This window comes from Myodes glareolus, chromosome 10, assembly GCF_982192425.1.
Source record: "Myodes glareolus chromosome 10, mMyoGla1.1, whole genome shotgun sequence".
Taxonomy (NCBI): Eukaryota; Metazoa; Chordata; class Mammalia; order Rodentia; family Cricetidae; genus Myodes; species Myodes glareolus.
The window spans coordinates 52,987,582-53,006,141 of NC_142035.1; the positions used below are offsets into that span (position 1 = coordinate 52,987,582).

The window sequence follows — 18,560 nt, forward strand, 5'->3', positions numbered from 1 at the left end:
AAGAGCCGAGGTCATCAGTGGGCCTTGGACAGTTATAAGAATATCTGTCCCCTCCTTTTGGATGTTTTTGGTAACTTGAGCAACGTCTTCTCAAGAAAGTGACAGGAACATTCTGCTAGAGTGAAGGGGTTGAGATTGGAGGCTTAGAAACGTTGAAGGATCAGGGTTAAAAACTGAGGGTATGAGCAAGGGTGTAGCAGGTGCTGAGTAGCACAGAGTGGGTGAGAGAATTTCTTTCCTGACTCTCAGCTGAAGAGGAGCAATAGACAGGCTGCAGGAGTACGGAAGGGTGAGTAGCCAAGTCTGTAGGAGTGAGCACACCAAAGGTGGGCCAGTCTAACTGGGAGCCAGCTGCAAAGAATGTGCCCGCTTGGTTGCTGAAGTGGAGTTGAACTAACTGTCCAGGCTTACTTGAGACCTCTCGGTCAGCTGACTGCATTGACTTACTTCCTCATCTTAGGGAGGTTGAAGACTTGGGAAGAAGGTGTGTCTGAGGGACTCTGCTGAGCCTGATACTGTGATGTCTTTTTTGTCCTGGGGAGAGAATGCTTGTGTTTTTAGTTGTCCAAGTGTATGGATATGGCTGCAGTGGTAAGGCTCATGTGTTCTTGTTTGTTTGCAGTCGCCGCCGCAGCTGCTTTTCACTCTAAAGACTCTGCTAACAGAAAGCCTTTAACCAAGAGTCAGCCCTGTTTGACGTCCTGTAATTCTCTGGACATTACTTCCTCTAAAGCAAAGAAAGGAAAAGAGAAGGAAATTGCAAAGCTAAAACGACCCACAGCACTAAAAAAGGTAACCCCCAATCTAGGGATGTCTCTTTTATAGGATAATTAAGGGTTTACTTTTTATTTCTTTGCAAAATTATTTGTGTTTTAGGAAGCAGATATTGTAATATATTCATATACATGGCTATGTGTGACTAATTAATTAAAAACCAGCATTGTATGGCAGTTGTCTTATATGTAAGAAGGTCCTACAAAGTGAAGTTTTCTATAAGGGTTAGAAAATAAACAGCTAAACATTTCATAGCCCAAAACATTAAATCCTTAGAAATTAGAAGCTCAGATCTTTCCTTGATTTGCATTTTTTCCTCTTAGATGTATGTGTGTGGGCATGCATATGTAAGCATGCCTGTGTGGAGGCCTGCATGTAGAAACCTAAGGTTCATGAGTGAGTTTTCTTAATTGCTCTTGACCCTGTTCTTCCCTGTTCTTTGAGGAATGGTATCTCAGTTGAACCCAGAGCTCACCAATGTGTTGGGTTTGAGGAACCACATCTCAGCCTCTTGGGTCCTGATTCTTGGGTGATCTGCCACACCCACCTGGCATTTTTGTGTGTTCTGGAGATCTGAACTTCACTTGTTAAACTTGTACAGCAAGCAGTTTAACTGCTGAGCCATCTCCACAGCCATGCCCCCTTTCTCCTTCTCATCTCTTTTCAGTGCTGGAGGTCTGACCCGAGACCTAATATACCTGAGACAGGCACTCTGCCTCCAGCTTGCTAGCCCTGCACCTTATGACCTTGGTGTTTACTCTGTATGTAGTAGAGCAACTTTAGGCTCACATTTTAACCTCCATTCCTTAGCTATAAATTGATGATAGTATCTGCTTTGGTCTAGTAGGGTCAGAGTGGGGCAATTCATTCCTGAATGGTTGAAAACTATAGAGTGTAAATATGAATTGTATGAGTTGGTTTCTAAGCTTAAAGTTAGTCACTGTTTGGAAATCCTCCTTGGTTACCTAGGGTTTCAAGATTGAGGCAGATGTAGGGTGTTGGTGTTCTCTCAGTGTCCTGCTTCCTTCTGTTTGAAGATGGAGGCGGGTGAAGTGTGTCTGGCTGTGCACTCTCAGCGCACTCTCCCTGTATTCTCTGTCCAGCATTCCCTTCCACTTGCAGTTTCTAAAGTAACGGTCACATTTGTACAGGTCAGATAATGCAGCCAACTGACACCCTCATGGCTGTGCCATTGTAGTTCATACCTAGTTGAGGAGTGAGCAGTCATTGAGGAACTGTGCAATGGCTTTCAGGTTATTCTGAAAGAAAGAGAGGAGAAGAAGGGGCGTCTGACTGTGGAACACAGCGTTTTGGGAGCCGAGGAGCCAACAGAAGCGCATTTGGACCTTGCCAGTGACTTGCCTCAGGAGACTGTCTCCCAGGAAGGTGAGAACACCCTCTCTGTCCTAACTGTCTACAGTGTTGCCACTGAGAGGGAAGCCTCACTGGCTGTGCCTCAAGTGGAAGCTGAGCACTGTACTCTATGTACGTTGACTTACGTGGTATCTTCTGAAGGGAGATGGCTGAGAGGGTGGACAGGTGTTGCATAGCAGGTCTTTAACACTTTGGAGGCTGGAGCCATCATTTGTAGTAATGTCTCAAACATTAGGATCTTCTGAGTGCCTGGGACTCCTGGGATTGTCATAAGAGTTCTTGTTCCTCATCTTTTACATAGGGAACACTATTTACCAGTTGTTTTCTTTTTAGGAATGTTTTTCAGATTATTTTTTATTGATTTCCTTTCTTGGAAATTTTGAGGAAATTAATATATAAGGTACAAGGAATAGAGAACTACAAAGCAGAGAAAGATTCTGTTGATGCCCAGCACATTCCAGCAGAGAGGTTCTATCTGGTACATTGAGGTCAGTCTGATTTGGGCAGAAATCAAGGAGGAGTTTTTCACTACTTTTTGAAAAGTGAATTTATTCCCAAGCGTTATTTATCTAGGATGTGCTTGGTTGGGGTTTCCCTTTATTCTCAGTATGATTCCCCTAGATTTAAGTGTGCCCATTCACCGATTCATCCCTCTGATTGAATAACTACCAAATGTGTTCACTAAGTAGTGGAGGTAAGAGGTTGGAAAACAGAATGATCAGAGGCTCATTGTCAGGGGCTGATAATCCAATAAACAGATATGATTAATGTGTAATTTGTTAGTTATTAGACTGAATATACAAATTTACTTCCTGAGTTTACCTGTTGAAGAGAAGCAGTAACTTAGGAAGAAGCGGCAGAGTTGGTAGTTTGCATCTAAAAGAATGACTGCCTAAGCACAGAAGCAAAGGCCAGATAAGTAGTTGGGGAGGAAGAGAGTCAGGAGAGGGATCAAAATGGTGAGCAGCTGTGGGTATAGAGAGTCAGGAGGGTGAGCAGGTGTGGGTGTAGAGAGGAGGGAGAGCAGGTGTGGGTGTAGAGTCAGGAGGGTGAGCAGGTGTGGGTGTAGAGAGTCAGGAGGGAGAGCAGGTGTGGGTGCAGAGAGGAGGGAGGGAGAGCAGGTGTGGGTGTAGAGAGGAGGGAGGGAGAGCAGGTGTGGGTGTAGAGAGGAGGGAGGGAGAGCAGGTGTGGGTGTAGAGAGTCAGGAGGGAGAGCAGGTGTGGGTGTAGAGAGGAGGGAGAGCAGGTGTGGGTGTAGAGTCAGGAGGGTGAGCAGGTGTGGGTGTAGAGAGGAGGGAGGGAGAGCAGGTGTGGGTGTAGAGAGTCAGGAGGGAGAGCAGGTGTGGGTGTAGAGAGGAGGGAGAGCAGGTGTGGGTGTAGAGAGGAGGGAGAGCAGGTGTGGGTGTAGAGTCAGGAGGGTGAGCAGGTGTGGGTGTAGAGAGTCAGGAGGGTGAGCAGGTGTGGGTGTAAAGAGTCAGGAGGGAGAGCAGGTGTGGGTGTAGAGTCGGGTGAGTGAGCAGGTGTGGGTGTAGAGAGTCGGGTGGGAGAGCAGGTGTGGGTGTAGAGAGTCAGGTGGGTGAGCAGGTGTGGAATAAGGAGAGTCAGGAGACATGAAGTGACATAGGATTGTCCTTGCCACTACCGTGTAGAATTTGAAAGAAAGATTGAAGAAATCGATGGCGAAATAGAGATGTGTAGAAACACTGTGCAGAAAGGTACAGATCTCTGGGCATATGTGTCTTAGAAAACTTGTTTCCCTATCTCCTCTGTGGAAACTTCTAAGCTATGCTTGGTTTTTCTTGGGTATGATAGTTTTACATACTTTATTCTGTTAGTTTGTAAGACATAATAATTTGTGATAGGAAAATACCTAACTTACTAGCTTCCAGAGAATTAGGGTATGACCTGAGAAAATTCTGCCATCTAAATTGCCTGTGTCTGCCTGGAGCTTCTTAGCATTTGAAGTTGCCAGGTTCTTCCCTTTCACCTCACATCTCCACAGATACTGGACTGAGCATGCCCAGTGATGCTTCACTTTCTCCAGCAAGTCAGAACTCTCCGTACTGTATGACACCTGTGTCGCAAGGCTCTCCTGCTAGTTCTGGCATAGGCAGCCCAATGGCATCGTCAACCATAACCAAAATCCACAGCAAAAGATTTCGAGAGTAAGTTATTATTTTTGTTTGTTTCCCTTACTATTGAGGTCAAACAGTTGAAGAATCTTGGTTGTTCTGAATTCGTATTCTTGTTACCTGGTAAGTGGAGCAAGGTGGGATGCAGAGGCTGCTGCTCTTGTTTACAGGGTTTGGATCTGTTTAACGCACTTCTGCTGTCAGTATCCATGGCATGGGATTTCACAGTAATGTTTCCTTTATCACATATGGTGTTTCTATCCTTGAATCCTGGCCTCTTATGTCAGATGTGTATTGTGAATATGTGTTTTATATATATATATATGCATATAGAATGTAATGTACCGTGGGTTTTGCCACTGCAAATGCTTTTGGGTTTTTTGGGGGTTTTTTTGATTATTTTTTGTTTGTTTTTTGCATATAACACAGGTACTTTAAAAATTTGCTAATCAGTTAATAACATATAATAGGGTTCTTTTTTTAAAGACTGAATTTGTCACATAAAGCCATGTTATTTTGTTCCTTTTTGTTGTTCATTTTGTAGTGCTAGAGATTGAATTCAGGGCCTCTTGCTTCCTGGTCAAGTATTTGACCACAGAGCAACACAGTCAACTCAAGTACTTGCTTTTAAGCCAATATGTCTAGGTTTAAGAATTAGGATAATTAGGAAATCACTAGGCTAACTGCTGTGACATATTTTAGTATTTGTGTGGATGAAGTGGTTTTACTTTAAAAAATGAAGTAGGAAGGAGTCCTGGAGTGAGAATCAGTGTGGTCCAGCAGCACTGCTCTGTGCTGCTCTCTCCTCAGCTCCGGCCTTGGAGCTGAAGCCTCTCTTCAGGCTCTGAGCAGCTCATTATGTCAGACAGCAGGCATGGAGCAGATGAAGCACATGGAAAATAAATTAAATATGTATGAAATGAACAGCTTGAAACAGGAAGAAGTTGGATGTTGAATTCTTTGAGTATATTTCTATCTTCTGAAATTGTATCATACTTGCTTAGACATTTTGATGCAAAATGTGAAATTCCCTGGACATGTTTTCTCTGTATGATGTAGACTACCCGACTCTGTGAAGGTGAGATAAGACTTAGGACATTGGATGGTCCACAAGTAAACTTGGATGACTTTCTCACCCTAGGGATAAGTGCACAGTGACCACACACTGTAATTTTCTGATAGAGCTGACAGTTTAAATGACCTCTGTTTGATTGCTCTGTTAGATGTAAAAGCCTTTACCATAAGGCCTCAGTTTACCTATTGAGTTCATCATCTGTAGCCATAGGCTTTCATAACATCTAACCAAACTTATTTTTGTGATTGGAAATGCTTCCGTGGCTGAGACTTGCCCAGGCTCAAAGGATGAAGCGTTTTGGGTTTCTTGGCGTGTTTTCTAATGTGTTCTTTGTTAGCAGAAGAAAGCAGGTTTATTAGATGGCCTGTGAGGTCAGCAGGCTATGCAGTTACTGTCCACAGCCTTGCGTTTCTTTTTTTGAATTGAGCACATAAAGGGGTGGGTTTCGTTGGGACGTTTTCATACATAGGTATCACTATCCTCATGCTCATTCATGCCCTCTCCACCTGCTGCCCTCTCCCCAGTGCCTGCCGTGTGCTGCTTCACTTCCTTGTCCCCAGCAGTCCTCTGCTCACATCCCTTGCATTCCATTGCCTTCATCCCAGCACTCAGGAGGCAGAGGCAGGTGGACCTCTGTGAGTTTGAGGACAGCCAGGGCTACATAGTTGACCTGTCTTAAAAGACAAAAACAAATGTTGCATTACCTTCTGTTTTCCTCCCTTCTGTAAGATCTCTCCTGCCCTCTTTGATCCTTTTCTACTTTCATGACTTGTACTCAGGTATACTCACGATCACATACACAAACTTAAATCTAAATTCTACATGAGAGAAAGCATGCAGTCTTTGTTACTTTATTTAGCATATTTAGTCTTTGTTACTTCTGAGTCTTTGTTACTTTATTTAGCATAATGATTGCTAGTTCCATGTGTTTTCTTGCAAATGTCTTGATTTTATTTTTCTTGGCAGCTGACTAAAATTCCGGTATATATTAATAAATTTCTATCAATCTCATTTAGCCATTCATGTTGGAAAGCATCTAGGCTGGTTTCATTTCTTAGTTATTGTGGATAGTATGGTGGTAAGCATGGGTATACATCGGTCTCTTTGCTCTGGTAACTGGGAGTCTTCAGGTGTATCCAGGAGTGGTGTAGCTGAGCCCTGTGGCAGTTCTGACGTCTGTGGTGCTGCACCAGTTTCTACACCAGCAGTGCCAGGCTCTCCTCCCTGCGGGGACGAATGCTTACTGAGAGCTTCAGAGAAGTTGCGTCTCTTTCCTGCTAGAATCACCTCTAGTGCTTTTATGTCACAGTGACCTCTTGGCGAGCCAGCGTTCAGTTTATACCTTTAGAAATTGAATAATTAGGAGTGCAGTAGTATTTCCATGTGGCAGCCTGTCCTGGACTATAAGCTGCTTAGTAGAAATTCAAAAGATAGCCAGTGTTGCTGTTTTTCTGATTGATGTGTTGTAGAGACTGAGCACTTTTTATAAAAATGTCGTGTTGGATGTATTCGTCAATGATATTTTCCTGATGTAAGTCTGTAATTACTGGAAAATAAATTAGGATGCAATTACCTAGTTCTTTGCTTCCTTTCCAGATATTGTAATCAGGTTCTCTCTAAAGAAATTGATGAATGTGTGACTCTCCTTCTGCAAGAACTTGTCAGTTTCCAGGAGCGTATCTATCAGAAGGACCCCGTGAGAGCCAAAGCCAGGCGGCGGCTGGTCATGGGACTGAGGGAGGTCACCAAGCACATGAAGCTGAACAAGATCAAGTGTGTCATCATTTCCCCAAACTGTGAGAAGATCCAGTCAAAGGGTGTGTGCACTCGCTTCAGAAATGGTTGCCATTTGTTTGTTACCATTGAAGGGAATTTGAACAAACCTTGCAGCTGGGAGCCACATCTTTCTCTATAGTATAGTCATGGAATAAATGTTGAAGCATGAGAAAACGAAATCTTCCAATACCTAAAATTAAGTAGGTGTAATTAAGACAGGATTGTAAATGGGATCCTTAGATGTTAGCAGGGGTTAAACATCTCTGTTAGGCCCACCAAGTGTCTCCTTCCTGTGATCAGACTAGACCTCGTCAGGGTGCAGTACTCAGCATCTGCATATTCTTCTCTTGAAACTTTACATAGCCTGCCTTTAGTGACTTTTCCCTCTTTAAAAGCAAGTAGAAAAAATCAAGCAGTGGTGGTGCATACCTTTAAGCCTAGTACTGAGGAGGCAGAGGCAGGTAGATCTCTGTGAGTTCAAGGCCAGCCATGTCTACAGAGCGAGTTCCAGGACAGCTAGAGTTACATAGAGAAACCCTGTCCCAAAAAAATAATCAAATAAATAAATAAATAAAATAAAAACACTCTTTAAAAAAAGGTAAAGATCTCAGCTTCTGCTTATGGTGATTTGTCTCCCAGAAACCAGTGGTTACATTGGTATCTTAGGGTTTTTATTGCTGCAATAACATATCATGGCCAAGATCAGCTTGGGGAGGAAAGGGTCTAGTTCATCATTCAGGGATGCAGACACCAGGAAGGAGTGCTGCTTACTGGCTCCCCGTGGTTTTCTTAGCCTGTCTGCCTGCCTTCCTTTCATTCCTTTTTTTTTTTTTCTTTTTTTTTTTTTTTTAAGACAGGGTTTTTTTATAGCTTTGGAGCCTGTCCTGGAACTAGCTCTTAAAGACCAGGCTGGCCGGCCTCGAACTCGCAGAGATCCACCTGCCTCTGCCTCCTGAGTGCTGGGAAACCCTGCTAGCATGCTTTCTTATAGAACCCAGGACCACCAGCACAGGGGTGTCCTTGGGGTATCCCATCCACAATGTTCTCAGCACTTCCACATGAATCACTAATTAATAAACTGCACCATTGGCTTAACCTCAGGTCAGTGTGGTGGAGGCTTACGGCAAGTGACACAAAACTGTCCCGCACACATAGAAAGGCTCTTGGTAAGCTAGCACAGGAGCACATCACACGGTGCTTGTTTGACTTTGGTGGTGGAGCACACAGATCTAGGGATCGGTATCAGTGGTAGACACTTGCACAGAGAAAACACCTGTGCCACCATGTTCTTCTGTCTCCCTAAATATGATCGCGTGTTACTGGGCTTAGAGACTGAAGGAAATAAGCTACTGTTAACAATTTCAACTAGGTTCTTCAAAAAATGTTTGTTGCATTGAAACTGGATTCCTGGTATGCTATTAGATAGAGAAACTAAAGTACTGGTTTGAAGGAATTTGGAATTTTATTTTGGAGAAAAACAAGCATGTAAGGGGGAGAGAGAGAAGACAGAGAGACTGTTGTGTGTTACAGTTGAAGTAAGACCTTCCTTTGCTGCAGTATTGTGTTTTTAGCATGACTGAATGGACGACTCTTCCCATGTTGATTTCCTTAGGTGGCCTAGATGAGGCCCTCTACAATGTCATAGCCATGGCCCGGGAACAGGAGATTCCTTTTGTGTTTGCCCTTGGAAGGAAAGCTTTGGGACGCTGTGTGAACAAGCTGGTTCCTGTTAGTGTCGTGGGAATCTTCAACTATTTTGGTGCTGAGGTAAGAAATTAGAGGAGACGGGCCCAGGGAGGTGACTTAGTAAATGACCTTCGGTCTGATCCCTGGAACCCACCTCAAGCCAGGCAAGGTGGTGTGTGCATGCTTGTGCTCAAGCACTGGAGGCCAGAGACAAGTGGATCTCTGCGGGTCAGTGAGAGATCTGTCTGGTAAACAAGGCCATTGGCTTGTGGTGCATCGCATACACCTGCTCACCCCCCCACTTCCTGTAGTGCATCCGCATATACCCGCTCACCCCCCACTTCCTGTAGTGCATCTGCATACACCCGCTCACCCCCCCTACTTTCTGTAGTGCATCGCATACACCCGCTCACTCCCCCACTTCCTGTAGTGCATCCACATACACACACTCACCCCCCCACTTCCTGTAGTGCATCTGCATACACCCGCTCACCCCCCCCCACTTCCTGTAGTGCATCTGCATACACCCGCTCACCCCCCCACTTCCTGTAGTGCATCTGCATACACCTGCTCATCACACACACACTTTAGAGACCTACTCTCTTTCTCCTTCCTGTTAACACATTCCAGGAGTGAGTCATCCAAAGGAATGGACCAGAACTTTCTTCTTCAATATTTTATTTTCTTTCCTTATGTTCTTTAATTTCTGGCTGTTTCTGTCTGTCCTGCTTATAATACCTATTTCAATCTCAAAATCATAAAGCTTCATACCTGTTCTATTTTACTGGTTTCATTCAAATGTGTGGTTTGTTAGACACAAATAAAATTTGTCATTATTAGTGGTCCACTTTTCACCATTCTTCTTCCTTGGTAAAAGCACTGTGTGTGTTGACAGCTGGGTGCAGCATCGCCGCCGTAGCAGACAGCACAGCTGGCAGCATCATTCGCTGTTGCTGGTGCGCTGGGCAGCAGCGTGGCAGTAATGGCCGTGCCCCAGTGAGAGTAAAGAAAGCCTGCTGTACTTTCCACATTGTCTTAATTTTTTATATAAACTTCAGCATATACCAAACCATTGAAATTCTCTGATGGTATATTTTTATTGTCTTACTAACCAAGACATTAAAACATTTGCCAGGAGTACCAGGCATGCAGTGGTGCACACCTTTAATCCCAGTGCTTGCGAGGCAGAGACAGTGGAGTTACAGAGTGAAACCCTGTCTCAAAAAAAAAAATAAAAAGCCACCCTTCCCCAGAGCAGAGTCTTTGAATGCTGGCGGGGGCGCTGGCTTTGTCTCCGCCCTTGCAGTGCAGCGTCGGTGCTGTCAGTATGGCCATTCTGTTGACCATGAGGCTGCCCCATGTCCACTGCAGTTCACTTCAGTTATTTCATTCATACTAATTTATCTTCTATTGATGGAGAAGTTTAGGTTAATCTATTTCCAGGCCCTGTATTCTGCTTTATAGTTTGCCTTTGCCCCAATAACCATGCTTGCCTATTGTGTTATATTTTAACTGTTGTCAAGTCCTGACCTTATCTCTACAAACCAACTTCCTTTAGCTTCTTTTCAGTTCTTCCCACAATTGAGCATTGCAAAAGGGTTGTCTTTTTGTTTTTGTTTTTTGTTTGGGAAAGAACTCACTATAGAGTTCTGGCAAGCCTGGAATTCTCAGAACTCTACCTGCCTCTGCCAGGATTAAGGTATCTGTCATCACAGCTAGCTAGAGGACTTTAGATTCCTTTGGAAACTGCCATCTTTTTTTTTTTTTTTTCCCCCAAAACAGAGTTTCTCTGTAGCTTTAGAGTCTGTCCTGGAACTCGCTTTTGTAGACCAGGCTGACTTCAGACTCACAGAGACCCGCCTGTCTCTGCCTCCCGAGTGTTGGGGATTGCCCCCAAACCAGCCTGTGTTTCTGTGTCTCCCTTAACTTTCCACGTGTAGCTAGTGAAAACTGCCCTGTCCTTCCTTCTCAGAACTGTACCTGTTTTCAAGTTCTATGTCAGATGAGTCCTTGAATTCTTCAGTGAGGCCACAGTGAGATCTAACGCCGTCTCTAACAGCTCCAGTGCTGTTGGTTTGGTGCTCTCTTCCCTCTCAGTCCCAACTTCCCTAAGAGAAGCGCTGACGCCCTCTTCTTACTCTCCGTAGTGCGAACTAAAGCGGGGGCTGTTTGTTGAACCTTTTAAATGTATTGCATTTCGAGGCTTGTGCTAGAATCAGTTGGCTCAGCCCTGTGAGAATTAATAAGCCACATTTCTGTTATGTGCATTTCGTAAGGGTCTGTGGTTTACGAACTTCCCGGAATTAAAAATGTAAAAAACTTCATAAAAAAGCATGGTTAGTCACAGAGGAATCTCTGTCTTTTTAGAGCCTATTTAATAGGTTAGTGGAGCTCACCGAGGAAGCCAGGAAGGCGTATAAAGACATGGTCGCAGCAACAGAGCAGGAGCAGGCAGAGGAAGCCTTGAAGAGCGTGAAGACAGTGCCTCACCACATGGGCCACTCTCGGAACCCCTCTGCAGCCAGTGCCATCTCCTTCTGCAGCGTCATTTCTGAACCTATTTCAGAAGTAAATGAAAAGGAATATGGTAAGGTGTCCCATAGCATTTTAAATGAAATAATTCAAGTGGTTAAAACCATCTATATATAACCTTCCATTGTACTTCTTGTTTGTTCTTATACTTTTTTGAAGTCTGACCTTGAACTTCCTTGGATAAGGAAGACCTTGAACTTGAGACCCACCTGTCTTTCTCGCCCAAGTGCTGAGATTACTAATGTGTGCTACCACACACAGTTTATATGACACTGGAAAGCCAGGACTCCATCATCTGAGCCACATCTCCAGCCTATATATTCTTATTCTTGATTATCAAGTTTTGGCTTAAAAAATAGCTTAATAAAAGATACAGAATAAATGAAAAGAAAGTTTAAACTTTGGTTTAAACATTATTATTAAAAATAGAATATTTGGCTGGTTGAGGTAGCACACATCTCTAATCTCAGCTCTTGGGAGACAGGGCTACACAGAGAAACCCTGTCTCAACCCCCACCTCCAAAATGTTATTTCCTGTGTGGCAGCCACAGGAGCACAGATGTGGTGGAAGTAAGGAAGGATGGAGATCAAATAGAACAGTAAGTGCTTTTGAATGGTCATGTTAAGTGTGGAGGGTCCAGTCATGGACTCTCCTAGGAGGTCAGGAAGTAGGGCTCCAAGAATTGATCATCAGGACTTGGATGCTGAGACATAGCTTATCCTGGGACTGCTGGGACTGTGAGGGTTTAGTGATACTTGGGGTAGCTTGCACAGTCGGGGTCAGGATGCAGTGGGACCAGAAAGACAAGTCAGATTCTGAGTGACTCCAAGGTGCTAACTAAGGAGTGTGAATCTTGTCTTAAGGACACCAAAAGCCAATGGGACAGAGCTAAAGGCAGTTTGCAAAATAAGCTAGGAATGTACAGCAAATGAATGGAGAGATTAAGACCTGAGTTAAGACAACAGTGACAATATGTAGTTTTTGAGCCAGAAGTGACACAAAGTAATGAGTTCCGTGGGATAGAGGTGTAGAATAAGGAAGAAAGATGGGGTAAGAGTTACCAGCTGGCGTCTTGTGCTTTTATACTGTGAACAATTGTGTTACTAATGAGGCTGCGCACGTAGGCGGTAGACTGCATCCATAGGTAGGAGTGAGTGGGTCTGGCCTTTGCTGAAGCAGCGGGAGGGAAGAAAGGCTTCTCGTTTGTTTCCCCTTTCTGTATAAGCTGTGTCCTGACTGAAGTGTCCCAAATGCCGCCTGCATCAATGTGTACAGTCTGTGGCTAATAAGTTAAATATAGGTTGTGTGTAGTTTTCTCTTTTCATTACAACATGATAGTAGTATTACTCCTATAAAATGCAATTACTGTAAGATAATTGGATATTTTTATTTAAAAATTAAGCCAGCAGGAGTGTGAGAGCTGCGTTCATCCTGGAGAGCTAGTCTGTAAAGATGGTTTGTTAGCACTGTGTTGCTTAACAAATTGTGTATGCCAAGTTAGGTGTGTTTTAAGTCAGATTTTCCCAGACACTAGAAATGCATGGTTAGATTGGTCGTGTATAATGAAACGTGACCCAAATCATAGGTGATATGCTTTTCCAAATCCTTGAGGTCAGAATTTTTGTTTTGCTAGACATCTTGGCTGTAATGTTTGGGGTCCTTGAAGTCAGCATAACTGTAGGGACACAAACCCCCAGAGACAGTGCACTGTTTCCGTATGCAGGCTCTGTGAGCACCAGCAGCTGTTAGCATGTGGCCTTCTACTTTCTGACAGAGTGCTCGCTGCATTTTATCTCTTAGGGCTTCATTTGAATTCACGTTGTTTTGAACATTTATATATTTTTATAGCATTTAAACTCATTGTGGAACAAACTAAATGTTTTATTTTCTCACTTAGTTGCTGAGCCAGCAAATTTTTATATGTTATTTTTGCCCCTTATTTTGGTGTTTCAAATAAGTTCTGTGATTCTGAAACAGTGTTTTTCATTCTCGAAAATGTGTTCCTGCTTGTAGAAACTAATTGGAGAAGCATGGTGGAGACTTCAGATGGCTTGGAAACATCAGAGAACGAGAAAGAGCTTCCCTCTAAGCAGGGCCCTTCTGAAAAGCCTAGTAAACTCGCGCTCGACACAACCCTTGTGAGGAAGCAGCCGCAGCTGGCTGCAGGCAGCACTACCTCAGCGCCAAGCCAGGGGAAGCCCCTGAGTGACAAGGACGAGCTGAAGCCGGACGACCTGGAGTGGGCCTCCCAGCAGAGCACGGAGACGGGCTCCCTGGATGGCAGTTGCCGAGATCTTTTGAATTCCTCCATCACCAGCACCACTAGCACTCTTGTACCTGGCATGCTCGAAGAAGAGGATGATGAAGATGAGGAAGAGGAGGAAGATTATACTCACGAACCCATATCAGTAGAAGTGCAACTCAATAGTAGAATTGAGTCCTGGGTCTCAGAGACCCAGAGGACTATGGAAACCCTTCAGCTCGGCAAAGCCCTTCCTGGCTCCGAGGAAGACAACGCAGAGCAGAGTGGAGAGGAATCGGCAGAAGCACCTGAGGGACTGGAGTTGGGGGTGGATGGTGAGACCTGGACCCCTGACCAGCAGCCGAAGCCCAGCATTTCCGTGAACAAAGAGCACTCTGATTCCAATTCCGCTCCCCCAGTTCTGTAACTCAGGAAGTGTCAGCTGTCTACAGCTGCGCCTGGCTGCAGCCATGTCCCTGACGCTCCATCTCAGCGTTTTCCACTGTCCAGTTATTTACTGTGTTTTTAATTCCCAACAGACCTTTTGTTACAATCTCTAGCTTTGCTCCTAACTAGTGTCCAAGTCTGCTTCTGAGAATTGTGTAGACAGTTCAGACTTGTTTTAACTTACTTTGTAATGAAAAATGATTAAAGGAAGAAGACCAAATTCTAAAGAAAAAAACAGACAGCTAATGGCTATTTAAGGTTATTTTACAAACTAAAGATTGAGATTATAAGGACCAGTGTTTGCTGATTCCATCTCCTTCAGGGTAATTTTTGTCTGTTGGAGTTGTGGAAGCTGCTTTTGAACAGTGCTGGAGGTAGTGTCAGGGACTTAAAGTCAAGGGCAGCAAGGCTGCTCAGCGCTATGCATTAAAGAATGGGTGCAGATTTTATTTGATCCACAGTGCTCGTTTCCGAAGCTGCTGGTCATTGTAACTCACAAAAGTCGGGATGGGCTGAAACAGCCTGCAGGAGTTAGGCAAGCACCGGAGTGTTACCACGCTGGCCACCTTTGTAGAAAGGGATAGATGTTTGTAAGAGCAGACAGTCACCATGGTGCGACTTGCCAGGTTCTGTCTAATTCTTGCCTCTTGCCTCAGGAATGCTCTTGTACATAGTGTGTAAAGTTAGGCAAACGCTGACAGGTGAACAGTGTACAGGTTTGTATTAGCACTGCAGTTCCCTGTAGACATCCAGAAGCAAGGCTGTCCTGCTGTGTTCCTACTGTTTGCTTTTGCTTTAAGACCCTCGTGTTTTAAGGCGTGGTTCTGTTTGCATATTCAAACAAATCCACATTATAAGTCATTTCATCTTTTTTAAAATGCACCTTCCTCGTGGCAAGAATCACAGTTACAGGAAGTCAGGGAAAGGCCTTTGGCAGTTTGTGACTTGTTTGGATCAGGCTTGGAAGAAGCTGTAGAAGAAAAGAGAAGGTTATTCTAATGTGCGGATCCTTCAGATGATTTATCATAAGCAGATATGTGCAGAAATTAATTTTATTCGTGGTTATCTATCTGTGCCCTTCTCTAGGAGTGTGTGTGTGTGTGGGGGTAGAATCCTAACTTAATGAGCTCTGTTATTTGCTGTCCAGCCATCACCTGAATCCCTTTGTCTTCCAAGCTTCTGTAAGATGGGAGAATCAGACATCACCCATCTTTTGTCTTCATCTCCTTTCCTTCAACCCCAGCTACCAGTGCACAGACGGACACATGAGCTTTCTCACTTTCTCCATAGAGAGAAGCAGGCAACAGCCAGGTGTATACCCTGCCTCCTCTGCTTCTATGGGGCAGGACTTTGTCTCCCAGAGGCAGAAGAGACAAGTTAAAGAAAGTCTTTGCTGAAATAATTGGGACCTGCTGTGAGAGTTCTGAGGCTTTATAATGCTGGCATTTAATGCTGGAGTGATGAAATTCTTGACTGGTGGTATAGTATTTGTAAATTGTGAAAGTTAGGACATTGCTTTATAAAAAAAAAATGTCAGTCAACTTGGTTAGTGTGCTAAAGGGGACAGTCTAAACTTGTCCGGTGTAGACTTTAGGCGCTAATTATCTGGTACTTCAGTTAGACGTAAGGAATGAAGCTGATACAGTGTGGTGTACATGGGCGGATTCTTACTGTCTGCATACTTGGAAGCCTTAACATGTAGAGAAATGATAGAGGTTTGAATGACTGACAGTCTTGAAAGTAGATTTGAAAGGTTTCCTGCTTTTCATGACGTCATTTCCTGTTGGGTGTCAGTGGTTCACATAGCTCTTGATCTGGAGGTAGTGGCTTTTCGAAGATTCCTTGTATTTGATTCTCTTCTGGACGTGAATTGTCATTTTAGAGTTTGACACTTGTACCAAAAGGGAAGTTGAGGAAGTCTTGGCGACACCAGTGACTTCCTTCTGCTGCAGTTGTCAGACGTTCAGTGAGTGCCCTCTCAGAGGCAGTGGCTTTCCTGCCCCAAACCCAAGGGACCACAGACTTTATACAGGAAGCTGGTCACTGTAGAGGACAGCCCAGAGTTTATCAAAGGAAGTTCTGAGTACCTTTAAATATGTATCAGCGATGTCTTTATAATCTGTTTCCTTTGGGTAAATTTGGGGATGTTCGTGTATATTGAGTTCCAGGCTTTAGAGGGGGTATGAGAAATAGGAAAATCTTATTTTTGGAAATAGGTATCATTCACTCTTTGAGACTTAGAAATCTAATGGTAAGAATATGAGTTTATCAGCACAAGAAATAAAAACTGTTTTTTTTTCCTTAGTGTGTAGATGTAGTTTTACTGGCAATAATTAGTGTTAGATTTCTATCAGTACATGAATTACAGTATAAATTGCACTCCGTTGGTTTGACTCCCTCTTTGGTAGGCTTGTTTGTTGTGAAGATTACTTCTCAAAGACAGATGTTCATAATAGCTTCATTTTTTGGTTTTAATCTTTGTAAATGATGTAATATAATTTCTTTTGACTAAACATGGAAAAATAACATGTGTTATACATTGAAAAGTTTTTACAGGCTTTGACTGGGATCATTTTTGAAGAGACGGTATTTTATATGCTTCCAGTATTTGGAAAATAATTAGTCAAAAGGAATTCAAATAATTTAAATATTGACAAATTAATATCCAAATAACATACTTGTGTGATTTTTTTAATAACCTGGGGAAAATGGGATGTGGGAATTACAATGTGCAAAGAAAGAGCGATCTTTGCATTCATTTTTGACTCCTAACACAAAACTGCTAAATCGTAACACATTGTTACTTTAATATATGTATAAAGTATTACTGTTTGTAAAGCTGCTGTTTGCTTAAGAAATTATCATGTAAGTATTTTCTGTACATTGTGCCAACAGATTAGAACATTAATTTAACTTGCTGAAAGCTTATCTTTTTATTTAAATTTTTTCTGTGGAATATTTTATTTCAAACATCTTTCCTTCTTCCTTGTCCCTTCATTCTTTGTACACATCATAGATTCTGCAGAATCTAAAAACTGAACCCTGGTTAATGATAACATTTAAACTTTGCTGGCACATCACACCTTAAAAGTATTTGTATTGTTTTGTAATTTAATTTCTAAATATACCACCTGAATTTATAATTTAATGACTTAATTGTAATGCTCTAATAAAAACTAGCAAAATTTAGTGGATTATACCAAAAGAGGACTTGTGTGTTCTTTTCTTGTGAAGGATAAACCGTATCCCACACTCAGAGGTGAGTAACAGCTGTTTTGTACTAAGCACTAGTGGGGTCTTCTCTCTAACAGAGTGGCTATTGAAATGCATTTGGATGCCACTCCAGCTCCTTGATCTCCTCTGCTCAGGTTGATTTTTGAGGATTTTGCCTCCCTTGTCACATGGCTTTGCCAGGATTCTCATGGCGTAATAGTCTCTATGGAGGGGCCGGCATGATGTGTGGCCCTCGCCTGTCTTCTGAGCAGACTACTGCAGATCCCTCAGGCTCACAGCAGCCCTGTCGTGTTGGCACCAAGGCTGCGCTTTCCTTTCCAGGATAAACTAAGAAACTATTCAAGACCCTACAGTCAGTAAGTGGCAGGTCTTGAATTCAAATTCTAGGCACGGATTTACGGTTGTGGAATAATCATTTTGTACACTGTGAAGATAAGTCTGCCTAGGTGCCTTATGATTGGTTTAATAAAGAACTGAATGGCCAATAGCCAAGCATGAAGAGGTTAGGTGGTAGAGAGAGAAGAGATGAATCTAGGCCCCAGGACAGATGCCAGAGAAGACAGAGCAAGCAGGACATGCAGGAGGAGAGGTAAAAGTCATAAGCCACAAGGCAGCACATAGACTAATAGAAATGGGTTAATTTAAGTTATAAAAGCTACTTAGGAACAAGCCTAAGCTAAGGCTGAGCTTTCATAATTAGTAATAAGTCTCTGTGTCATGATTTGGTGGCTGGTGATTCAAGAAAGCCTGCTACACTTAATTGTGTCTTCGAGTGTCCAGGCATACACACACAGTGCTTTCAGGGCAGCATGAACTTTGAGCAGTGAACTCTGCCACACCTGCTGATCTCTGCCCCATGGAAACATTGAGAAGCTGTAGAAGCTTGTCACTTGGTTTTTCTTCAAATTGGCCAGAAGAAGGTATGCATAGCCCCTGAAGACAGTTGAAAGCTGCCATGAAATGGGAAAGGGAGTTGTCTTAGGGTTTCTATTGCGATGAAGAGATGCCATGACCATGACAACCCTATAAAGGAAAACATTTAATTGGGACTGACTTACAGTTTCAGAGGCGTAGTCCATTATCATCATGGCGGGTCTTGGCGGTGTACAGGCAGACATGGTGCTGGAGAGTAGCTAAGAGTTCTACATCTTGATGTACAGAGAGCAGTTGTCACATGAAACTGAGCTTGAGCAGGTAAGACCTCAAAGCCCACCTTTACAGTGACACTTTCTCCAACAAGGCCACACCTCCTAATAGTGCCATTGCCTGAGGGCCAAGCATTCACACA

The 18,560-nt window shown here is 43.4% G+C and overlaps 1 protein-coding gene across 1 annotated transcript in view; it reads left to right on the top strand.

Annotated features, from left to right (window-relative positions):
- The window catches only part of Secisbp2l (SECIS binding protein 2 like), a 48,411-nt gene extending 31,168 nt beyond the window's left edge, over window positions 1–17,243 (top strand). Inside the window, exons 12-18 of the mRNA XM_048460089.3 lie at window positions 623–792; window positions 2,028–2,160; window positions 4,150–4,312; window positions 6,951–7,171; window positions 8,743–8,897; window positions 11,184–11,403; window positions 13,363–17,243. Of these exons, the coding sequence (XP_048316046.2) occupies window positions 623–792; window positions 2,028–2,160; window positions 4,150–4,312; window positions 6,951–7,171; window positions 8,743–8,897; window positions 11,184–11,403; window positions 13,363–14,018 (1,718 nt within the window). The 3' untranslated portion in view covers window positions 14,019–17,243. The remainder of the gene's footprint in view (window positions 1–622; window positions 793–2,027; window positions 2,161–4,149; window positions 4,313–6,950; window positions 7,172–8,742; window positions 8,898–11,183; window positions 11,404–13,362) is intronic.
- Window positions 17,244–18,560: the final 1,317 nt, after the last annotated feature.